This window comes from Corythoichthys intestinalis, chromosome 6, assembly GCF_030265065.1.
Source record: "Corythoichthys intestinalis isolate RoL2023-P3 chromosome 6, ASM3026506v1, whole genome shotgun sequence".
NCBI lineage: Eukaryota > Metazoa > Chordata > Actinopteri > Syngnathiformes > Syngnathidae > Corythoichthys > Corythoichthys intestinalis.
Window position 1 is genome coordinate 10759782 of NC_080400.1, and position 12176 is coordinate 10771957.

General features: G+C 42.4%; 1 protein-coding gene across 1 annotated transcript in view; it reads right to left on the minus strand.

The window, feature by feature from the left end:
* Positions 1-5612: 5612 nt before the first annotated feature.
* LOC130916964 (sprouty-related, EVH1 domain-containing protein 2-like) overlaps positions 5613-12176 on the minus strand; it is a 34212-nt gene continuing 27648 nt past the window's right edge. The window contains exons 5-6 of the mRNA XM_057837967.1: positions 10921-11073; positions 5613-7080 (exon numbers count right to left, since the gene is read on the minus strand). Coding sequence (XP_057693950.1) covers positions 6109-7080; positions 10921-11073 — 1125 coding nt within the window. The 3' untranslated portion in view covers positions 5613-6108. The remainder of the gene's footprint in view (positions 7081-10920; positions 11074-12176) is intronic.

A 12176-nucleotide genomic window follows, 5' to 3' on the forward strand; every position in this document is an offset into this window, starting at 1 on the left:
TCAAAATACCAGCAACAGTGTGTGAAAAGCTTGTGAAGAGTTACAGAAAACGTTTGGCCACCATTATTGCCAAGAAAGGGTACATAACAAAGTATTGAGATGAACTTTTGGTATTGACCAATTACTTATATTCCACCATAATTTGCAAATAAATTCTTTAAAAATCAAACAATGTGATTTTTTTTTTTTTTTTTTTTTTCACATTCTGTCTCTCATGGTTGAGGTTTACCCATGTTGACAATTACAGGCCTCTCTAATATTTTCAAGTAGAAGAACTTGCACAATTAGTGGTTGACTTATTTGCCCCACTGTATGTATCCTGTTGAGGGGTGGTCATTTTTTAAGCAGCGATTTCCAAACAATTAATCTTTACAACAATCAACGTACCGGTTCTTATAATGGGCTCTCACTAATTTCTTCGGGTGTAGCTAATAGCTAATATACAAACCGTTTTCCAATCGGTCACAATAACAGCACACTTTTCTACTAAGGTGACTTACAAAAATACTCCTTAAATACATTGTTCATTGCACTTCTTTTTTTTTTTTTTTTTTCTTTCTTTCTTTCTTTTGGGTCGAGGCGTAAGAGCGTCCTCAGATTTCATTATGTGAGTTTCGTTGGGGTGATGCGGCGAAGTAATGGGAAGATGCAACACAATACTAATCGTCGTGGCTTTAAGAGTGGTCATCAACTTCCCCTCTAATAATCGTCCTCATGCGTTTGGCAACGTTTTCTCGCTCTCACTGGGGTTTTTTTTTCACCGTGAGGTAATTTCTGAGGTAAAGGGCAATGACAAAGGCTCCCGTCAAACACCGAGAGAACCTCCTGTGAATTTTTGTGTGCCGTGGGAGGGAGCTATCGTCACATTAAATAAAATACGCAAATTACAGACACTTTCCAATTATGAATCTATTCGGACAAATTTACTTTCAGATCTGCTCGAGAGGGTTCACTAAAATGGCTTTGTTTTAATTCGGCATGTTTAGATTTCAAATTTATAGGGACAGACGACACTTAATATCAATGACTGTAGACTCCACCATCAGTTGACAAGACATTGCACCACGCCTTCCCATAAGGGGCCAACCCATGCAGAACGTTGAGTTGGCTTTCACTGTGATAAACTCAAACACACCCTGCGTTTTAACACCAGATGTATGTGGAAATAGGGCAAAGGTTTTACTGCGTACAAGCAGGCAGGAGTGTCTCAAGAGTGATTTGGTCGAGGATTCCAAATAATTATTATATCAAAATAGCACCATGCATGCACAGATAAAATTACTAGTTTAACTTTGGCTTGAAATATTTTACGTAAAATGAACAATAACTGCCCGATTGACCACCTAACCCTAAACCCTAACCCAGTGGTGTCCAAACTAATCCACATAGGGCCGCAGCGGGTGCTGGATTTCATTCCTACACAACAAGACTACATCTTTTCACCAATCTTGTGTCTGCCAAGTGTAATCAGTAGGGCTGTCAAACGATTAAAATTTTTAATCGAGTTAATTACAGCTTAAAAATTAATTAATCGTAATTAATCGCAATTAATCGCAATTCAAACCATCTATAAAATATGCCATATTTTTCTGTAAATTATATATATATATATATTCTGTAAAATAATTTGTTGGAATGGAAAGATAAGACACAAGATGGATATATACATTCAACATACGGTACATAAGGACTGTAGTGGGCATTTCACTCTACTGTCATTTAAATCTGTCTATGCTGTCCTCACTCCGAAGCGTCTACTTTTTCCAAAGCTAGACAGCTAGTGAACGACGCCTTAATAATCAGACTTCTTCCTTTTTCATCTGATTTATTAATAAAATGGCCTCAAACCACTGTCCTCTTTAGACCGTAGTGAAACTACAAAAAAAAAGTACACAAGCATTGCATTAGCAACAACGTTAGCTTAGCACGCTATACAGGTTCACTAAACATAAACAAAAAGCGTCTCATACAAAAAATATAACATTTCGCTTACTAACATAATATGTACATTCTTTACAACAACCATACTTACGGACAAATCTTGTCCAAGGATCATATAAGCACAACATTACAACGTAGGCGTCAGCCCGAGACGTCGTGCAGCCATATTGAACTGGCAAGAAAGCAATAAACCATGTCGCAAAGCGACCACAAGAGTTCGCTGATAGACAGCACAAAAAACCTTGCTGTAAAACTTACCAAAAGGCAGAATACTGTCTGAGCGGGACATGTGCGTTAATTGCGTCAAATATTTTAACGTGATTAATTTAAAAAATTGATTACCGCCCGTTAACGCGATAATTTTGACAGCCCTAGTAATCAGTTGATTGCAGTCAGGTGCTGCTTGTTTTAGCCCAAACTTAATTGGTTAAACAGTCTGTGCTCGAGTGGTAGGAACAAAAACCAGGACCCACAGCGGCCCTTGACGACAGGTTTGGACACCCATGCCCTAACCTTTTTAACAATAATCCAAACTGTTTTACGTTCATATCTATAGAAATTTCGCAATTTAATTTATTGACAAGAATTTAAAACTTAAGAAGCTCTGTTTTGTGATGGCCGCCATGTTGGATTTTGTACCTCTACACAATAGTGGAACTCAACCTAAAAAAGTTGTGACTGCATATAGAAAAATGAAAATGTTGCTTTTGTTGAGTAAAATTAAGATGGTTCTTGATGTTTTTGATGTGAAAAATTAATGATTTATTAGCTGTTAAATACTGGCATTAAATTTTAGAAAAATTAAAGTTGCTATTTTGAGCAAAAACTTATGTTAAATATTGCTAATCCATCCATCCATCCATCATCTGCCACTTAATCCGGGGTCAGGTCACGGGTGCAGCAGCTTTAGCAGGGAAGCCCAGACTTCCCTCTCCCCAGCCACTTCAACCAGCTTCTCCGGCATGTTCTCTCCAGCATGTCCAGGGTTGTCCCCGGGGCCTCCCGCCGATGGGACATGACCGGAACACCTATCCGGGGAGGCGTCCAAGAGACATCCGAACCAGATGCCCGAGCCTACTCAACTGGCTCCTCTCAACGCAGAGGAGAAGCGGTTCGACACAGATTCCCATAAAGATGACTGAGCTTCTTACCCTATCTCTAAAGGAGAGCTCGGACACCCTGCGGAGGAAACTCATTTTGGCAGCTGGTATCCGGCAACTTGTCCTTTCGGTCACGGCACACAGCTCGTGACCATAGGTGAAGGTGGGAACGTAGAACCTTTTGGATCAGCTCCTTTATCACCACTACGGACCGGTGCAGAGTCCACATCACTGCAGACGCTACACCGATCCGCCTGTCGTTCTCCCGCTCCCTCATACCCTCACTTGTGAACAAGACCCCAAGATACTTGAACTCCTTCACTTGGGGCAGGATCTCATCCCTGACCCAGAGAGGGCACGCCACCCTTTTCTCACTGAGGACAATGGTCTCGAATTTGGAGTTGCTGATCTTCATCTCAACCGCTTCACACTCGGCTGCAAACCGCTCCAGTGAGAGTTGGAAGTCACAGCTTGATGAAGCCAACAGCACAACATCATCTGCAAAAAGCAGAGATGGAATGCTGAGGCCACCAAACCGGACCCCCTCAACGCTTCGGCTGTGCCTACAAATTCTGTCCATAAAAGAAAGAATCGGTGACAAAGGGCAGCCTTGGCAGAGTCTAACTCTCACTTACTGCCAGCAATGCAGACCAAACTCTGACACCGGTCGTAGGGACCGAACAGCCCTTACCAAGGGGCTCCGTACCCCGTACTCCCGGAGCACCCCACACAGGACTCCCCGAGGCACACGGTCGACCGCCTTCTCCAAATCTACAAAACACATGTAGACTGGTTGGGCGAACTCCCATGCACCCTCGAGGGCCCTGCCAAGGGTGTAGAGCTGGTCAACTGTTCCACGGCCGGGACAAAAACCACACTGCTTATCCTGAATCCAAGATTGCTATATCCTGAAAATATACGTGATAATCTCTGCATCTGGTGATTTTTGTGCAGCTCGCGTAAAATTTGAGAATTTTATAGCCATTTTAAGTTTTGTTGTACTTGTATAAAAAATAATTAATTTGGATTTTATTAGGGAATGGCTTTCAATTGGTTTAATGTCGCTTCTCATTGAGACTCATATATGACTAAGGGAGGTGCCTGTTTTGGGTTTAGGTCGCTAGCAGCTTCGGTTTTGAAAATATTTGAATAAGAGCTGTCCCGACGAGTCGACATAGTGGACGTCATCGATGACGTAAATCCGTCGACGAGCACAACATCCCGTCGACGGTTAATGAAGGGTTTAAAAAAATATATGCGTGGAAAGTTCAGAATGTCGGACGCTTGGTATGCAAGCGGGGAAAGCGGCACAAAGCCAAAAAAAAGCGCACCAGAGAGTCCAAAACATTGACTTATTTTTAAAGAAACAAAGGAGGGTACACTGTTGTGTTCTGTCTCTTCAATGCCAAGCTTGGCTGCACGTCGGCCGTGAATGATAACGGCAGGAGATTGTAAGTCCATCTAACTAACTAATGACATGTTTTATGAAAGTTGCTAAGCCTGTCGCGATATGCAATGAGTCCATTTATCGCATGGTAAATAAAAATGAGGGCGGTCATTTTCACGGCTGCATTTTATCGCTGCGCGCGCGTGCGTGCATCCATTTGTGCGTGCGTGCTGATGGCATATGAGACTCCAGTTCATTTCTCTCATCAACACGCTGTAGAATTAAAGTTCAGACATACAAAATAAGAAAACACATCTATATTAAACACTATATACGTTAGCATTGCTACATTGAGGTGAATGGGGAAAAAAGACGACCTACTTTAGCCGGCTATAAAACAGGCAGCCTTCTCCAAAACTTGCAGTTAAAAGGTGACACTTCAAACATGAAAAAACGCTGGTTAACAGCATTTGCAAAAGGAACAAAATCTATGACTGACACCACATGCAATCACAAAAAGTGCTTTTTTTGCGGAGTGTAAAGATTAAATTAGCGGTTTAGCGAACGTACTTCCGGTGAGCATTTCAAAATAAAAGCATGTCATGTTCGTCATATAAATAACGATTTCTGAAGTTAATCCCACATACTTCAGAATTGGATTCTACACTAAGGATACCTTTAAAATGACACACTTTATGAAAAGTCTGTTTGGCAATGAATAATTATTATAATACTATTATATATAATACTACTATAATATTAGTGCTAGGTATTTTTTTTAAGAATTGTTTTGAATCATGTTGGAAAGGTGAAGTCAGTGTTTTGAATCTGTTTACATTCCATTCTTTTGCACAAGTGAATTCTATCAGCATTTGAAGTCATTGTTTATTTGTGATTTATTATTGTTATTTATCTGTTTATTTGTACTTCAATAAAGAATTTAAGTGTTCCAAAATATTTTTGTGGATTGATAAGCGTCAACAAAAATGTCATTGCTAAATTAGTAAAAAAAAAAATTTTTTTTTTTTAATTATAAGATTAGTCGACTAATCGGGAGAAAATTAGTCGTTTGGGACAGCCCTAATTTGAATTTTACGTTTTGAAAATAGGCCCCGTGTCCCGAGCCCCGTGTCCCATCAACTGATAGTGAAGTCAGTCAATGTCAATTCAAGTCAAGTCAATGACATTCACACAAAGTTTTTTTTTTTTTTTTTTCAGAATCCACACTGAATGTGTTCTGTGTCATTTTTTAAAAATGATTTTAAATTTGTCATAAACTACGTGCCTTGGCACAAGAAATAAAAATTAAAGGGCAACGTAACAACGGCCTATGAACATCTTTCAGGAATTTGTTCATAAATTGGGGAGTGTCTGTTAAATCATTGTGTGTGCGTTTTTTTTTTTTTTTTTTTAATCTTTGATCAATGGAGATTTTAAAAAGGGGCACAGGTCGTTACCCACCCTCGTCCTCGCGTTAAGTCTCTGGGTCGCCAAACGGACATCGACTTCGATCCATAATGAAAGGCTCCGTGAAGGATGGTTTGAGCAAGATACGAGAAGGCCCCCCGGTTCGAAAAGAGAACTAGCGGAATGCAGTGGAAAGCCGTCGGGGGGCTTTGGAGGGTCAGGTCGGGGCCTGCGTCAGAGGATCCCCCCTTGCTTCCTTTCCCTCGCCTGGTCTCATCGGACCGCCTTGTGCTTTCCCCCGCAGCAGCCGCACCGCTCGCCGCAACGCAGGCAGGCGCGTAAAGGCAGGTAGCAGCACATGCAGGGCACGAAGAGCGACAGGGCCAGGAGGGCCAACCAGCGGGCACAGCACAGGGGGTGCGGGTGGCCCCCCATGGAGTCGTCGCAGGAGCACGGCTCCCAGAACTCACCCTCGGAGTCCGACATGCAGTGGTAGAGCAGGCTCTCGGCGCACCACACACAGGTCCATTGGCGTAGGCAGCGCAGGGCCGGGTCCGGGGCGTCCCTGCAGCGGCCCCGGCCGTTTTCCGAGGCGCTGAACACCGATCGGCAGTAAACGCAGCGGGACGAGCACGAGGATGATGCTTGCGGGCACGGGCTGTCGTCATCGGGAGAGATGGAGCCCGGGTCCCCGCCCCTCTTACGAGTCCGTGAGCGTGGCGTGGCCAGGGAGGTGTGAATGCAGCACGGCGAAGGGGAGCCTTTGCCGGTCTCCTGGGGGGAGCCGGCCCCTGAGGACCCGCCGGACACAGCGTTGGGGATGGACATGCAGGTGGGCGGGGACGAGGACAGGCGCTGAGCCGCTTTGCTTTCCAGGCTCACTGTGACGTCGCAGCCCCCCGTTCCCAGCCCGGACATCTCCTTCTCAAAGCGGACCACGCACAGCTCCGACTTGTCCTGCAGGCTCCCCCCGCTGCTCACCACCACGCCTCCCGTCAGCCCCCCAACCATAGTCCTGGTAGACCCCGCTCGTCGATAGTCTTCATACCCTCTGGACCCCCACAGGTCCTTACAGGGATCCACGCTGCGCAGGTCCCCCTCCTCCAGCAGGGAAAAGGTTGGCGATAGCGGCGACGAGGCAGGGGGCCCGGCGGGTGGGGACGGCGGGGCCGGAGGCGGCGGTGACGGGGGATTCAAGGCGGCAGTCATTTGTGACAGCTGGTGTTGTCCCGGCCTGGCGTGGATCTGCGGAGATGGTGTAGAGTTACAGAGTCAGGAAGAGAACAGCCCGATGTTGGCGTATTTTATATTGCGTCTCAAACTGTATCCAATTTCACCTAAACAGAGGTCACTTTCATCTACATTTCACTTCCTGCGCGACCGCAACAAACGCAGCACTTTCAGGTGTAGAGTTTAGCCTTAATTCCCTTTCCAGGCCCTCGACCCTCTAACACAGGGGTGTCCAAACTTTTTGCAAAGCGGGCCAGATTTGGTGTGGTAAAAATGTGGGGGGCCGACCTTGGCTGACGTCCTTTACGTAGAACAATATATTTAAGCAAATTTTAGCAAGCCATTCTGTGTGTCACAGTTGCTTTATATTTTTTTTAGTTCTGAAATGATTAATCGATTAACTCGAGTATTCGATTAAAGAAAAAAGAGCCGAATTAAATTTTGCTGCTTCAAGTATTCGTTTCATTAAAGTGATACACTGCCTCATTTCACATGGCTGAATGCAGCTGCTCCCTGTTAAGAGCAACATAAGCCAAGTTTTTGTTTGAGTTAGTTTTTTAAATGCATTCATAATTTAGTTCATTGGTATATTTAGCAGTTTTTTTGTTGTTGTTTTTTGTGGGACTATGTGTCTGAACCATTTGTCAAGAGCATTGTAAAAAAAAAAAAAAATTAAAATGTCAGCGTTTTATAGCATTTAAGCTAGCAGACTTTTGCTATGTAAGTTTAAGGCTCAGCTCAGGTATTTTAATTTTTCATGTTCCTTATCCGATTACTCGATAATTCGAACTAACTAGTTCATCGATTAATCAACTACTAAAATAATCGATAGCTGCAGCCCTAATTTTTTAAAATTAATAATTTCAACAATTTTGCAACTAGCCTTTGTGGTTTTCTCTTTCGACTCTCGGGCTCTTGTCGGGCATGTCTTGTTTGGTAATATCGCCTCACATTGAACTCTTTAAAAACAGCGACTGTCTCTTTGCAAATAAGGCAGACACAGTTGTTGCATATTTTAGTGAAGAAATAGTCCAATTCCCACCTATCCTTGAAGCGTCGGCCAACGCAGTCAACTTTCTTTTTTTTTGTTGATTCTCGCCATTTTGGAAAATTGGGAGTAAAGGGTCACACGGGGTAATGTTGCTCAGAGTGCTGCTGCAGTTTAGTTGGTAAATGAGGAGCAGCATTTAGTGTGTAAGCTACTTCATATGCTGGTTGCAGTACCGCTGACCAATTTATTAAGTCTGTGTGCGGACCAGATGTTAATGATTATTATGACTGAGGATGGGGGCCGGATGAAATTTGACCACGGGCCGCATTTGGCCCCCGGGCTGGACTTTGGACATGATTGCTCTAACAGTTCTCGACCAAGCTTTACAGACCAGATTAGTCCTTACTGATTTTTATCTGAACACTCCTAAAACCTGCTTCTAAAACCGTACACTTGCCTGCAAGTGTACTGTAAATTAAGGAACTACACCACTAAGCTGAATAGGAATAAGAAGAAGTTGCATTATAAATCAAGAATAAATTATGTAAAACATGATAGTAAAAAGCTATGGAGTACCTTAAATGACATCATGAGCAGGAATACAAGTTTGATTCCATCCTTCATTGAAGTAGACGGCTCTTTTATAACCAAGCCTACTGACATTGCAAATTATTTGAATGAATATTTTATCAATAAGGTATGCAAACTCAGACAGGTAATGCCCTCATCAAAAAAATGAATCACTGTATTCATATATACAAAACAAAATAATGAAGGACAGGAAATGTAGTTTTGAATTCTGTAAAGTAACGGTTGAAGATGTGAAAAAACTATTGTTATCTATAAATAATGAGAAACCACCAGGCATTGATAACTTAGATGGAAATTTATTGAGGATTATTGCAGATCATATTTCCTCTCCTGTTTCTCACATTTTAATCTAAGCCTTGACAGCAACAAATTCCCACAAATTTGGAAAATGGCTTAAGTAATTCCTTTACCCAAAAATGCTCGTGCAGCCTTTACTGGCTCAAACAGCCGGCAGATCAGCCTGTTACCCGCTTTAAGCAAACTGCTGGAGAAAATTGTGTTCAGTCAGATACAATCCTATTTTTCATTGAACAATTTAATGAGTAATTACCAACATGCCTATAGAGTAGGATACTCGACTTCTACGGCACTCACACAAATGACAGAGGACTGGCTAACTGATATGGACCAACAGAACGTAGTAGGAGCAGTTCTATTAGATCTAAGTGCTGCTTTCGATGTCATCGACCACAATATATTACTTAATAAACTTAGGTGCTATGGCTTTACGCCATCTGCTGTAGCTTGGATGAAGAAAGTTATCTGACCAGTAGAACTCAGAAAGTTATGTTCAATAGGTGCTTTTCAAACGCACAACAAATACATTACGGAATTCCGCAAGGTTCTTCACTGGGGCCGCTGCTCTTCTCTATTTTTACAAACGACCTCCCACTTGTTTGTAAAAATGCGAGCGTGTGTATGTTTGCTGATGACTCAACACTCTATAAATCTGCCAAAACAGTGGAGGAAATCAACTCAGCCCTTAACCAAGAGCTACAGTTGGTGTTCACTTGGATCACGGACAACAAAATGATTCTGAACATATCAAAAACTAAGAGCATTATTTTTGGAACAAAATATTCATTAAGATCCAAACCTCAGTTAAACATTGTACTAAACAATGTGGTTGTAGAGCAGGTACAAGAAACCAAGCTCCTAGGGATAACTTTAGACAGCAATTTATCATGATCAACACACATTGATTTGTTAGTGCAAAAGATGGGTAGGAATATATCAGTAGTAAAAAAAATGTTCACCCTTTTTAACACCTCAGTTGACAAAACAGGTCTGGCAGACCCTTGTATTGTCACACCTGGACTACTGTTCGGTGGTCTGGTCAGGTACAACAAAGACGAACCTACAGAGGCTCCAACGAGTACAAAACAGAGCAGCCAGGCTTGCGCTTAAAAGCAGCCAAAGAGCCAACACAGACAATATGCATGACAAACTGTCTTGGCTTAAAGTTGATTCAAGGCTGCGAGTATTTCTTCTTGTTTTTCTGAAAAACACCATGACATTGGGCAAACCAGGCAGTTTGTTTAAGGATTACACTCTGAGCTCAACTCTGCACTCATACCCAACCAGACATGTTATTAGCGGTAACTATACCATACCTATCATAAAAACTAACTTAAAACAACGTACAATACTATGTAGAGCTATGATTGAATGGAATGCCCTCCCCGACCAAATTTTAAAAACTCAAAGCTAATTTCAAGAAACAAATAAAGCAGTACTTTAGGGTCAACTGCATTTGATCACTGATGTAATTTGTAATGTAAGCCTCTTTGTTGTTGTTGACTTATATATTACCTCTTATATTGTCTATTTACCTCCTTACTTTCTTCTGTTTTTATGTTAGTATGTTGAATTATGTTTGTTTTAGTGTGTAAATTTTACAAGATAAGAATTCTTCTTTTATATACAGTATAGCCTACGTTGATTAGTATGTTGATGTTTTGTCTGTTTTATGTTTTGTGTGGACCCCAGAAAGGGTCCTCCATAGATTAGTATGTTGATATTTTGTCTGTTTTATGTTTTGTGTGGACCCCAGGAAGAGTAGCGGATGTTTTCATCAGCTAATGGGGATCCTAATAAAAATACAAATACAAATACAAACCAGGGCTTCCCAAACCAATTGATTCCAGTGATAAATTTAAAGGAGCACTCATAATCATTTACTTCCTTCTCCGGAAACATGCCGGATCTGGATTCGTGCTTTCATACTGAACTGAACCAATTAAAGACCTGACAGCAGCAGCTTTTTGTAGTACCTGGGCGGGTGTCTGCGTGGTTCCGCCGGATGTAAAAGCGAACTCCTCGGTTCGCACGAAGTACATCGAGGACGATTCGCTAGTCACAATAGTGATGGGCTTCGGGAGCATCTCCTTCCTGCTGTTGGAGGACGACTCGCTGCCTGTATGGGACTAGCAGAGTTAAGCACATCATTCACTGACTCATTCTTATACAAAAATCATGCTGGGGTACTGTTGCTCAAAGTGCATGCGACACGAAAAAGCATGTTTATTTCATAATACACGCGGTATTTTATGCTCCTGAATGATATGGACCGCTTGGATGTGTGTGGAAGCGATCGCTATTTTTATTTAGTTTTATGAATCCTGCGTCATGAAAATGAATGACTTCCGGCTTTGGTCTTGCATTGAGGAGGAGGGCGCTGTGACGTGTACGGGTGAAGGCATCCTCTTCACTAAACAGCCGTACTGTTGTGTATGAGGACTAAGGATTCAGCTGATTTTGCGGATTAATACGTTTATTTTTCGCATCACGGCAGCCAAACGGCTGCAGAAAAATCTTGCTTTATGAGGGAGAGGCGTGTGTGCCTTTTTGGAGTTTCAAAAGGTTCCCATTCACCGTGGATATTGGCCAAAACAAGCCCTACTACTGTGGGACCATTGGACTTACGAGGAAGTGAGTAAACATCTTGTTTTGTATTATGTCAAATACGAATACAGCAATTACAAAGTAAACACTACAAACTTTCTTTAAATAAAGGACGACTTACGTTTGATCATTGAGAGGCATGTAAAAAGCTCTCCTTGTGCACATTAGCTGCACGTTAGCTACACAACAGCTGCAGCCGCCCTCCTCCGGGGAACAAACTGTAAATTGCTCTCCGCCAGGCGGTTTGCCGATCCGCGAAGACAATCGACAACCCAGTCGTCATGCCAAATAATCCGGGCTAGTTATGTGTGATTTTCCGCTTCGAAGACTTCGAAACATCACTCGGTTCGGGTTAGCATGTCGGCTAGCTGTCACGCCTCTTGGTTTGTTTACATTCTCCGAAGCTAGGGAAGGGAAATGACATATGTCCGATTTAGGTGTCATAAAATATCGTTCGGGAGGTGCGACAGTAAAGGTGAAGTTGACAGTTTTGACCATTATGGAGTAATTTTGCCATGTCGTCCTGAATAAGTGCATTTTTATTATTTCTTATTCCATTTAGCACAAGACTGTTATTTGTCATGACTATGCCATTTCTTTAGCAATTGGGGAAAATACTTGGATA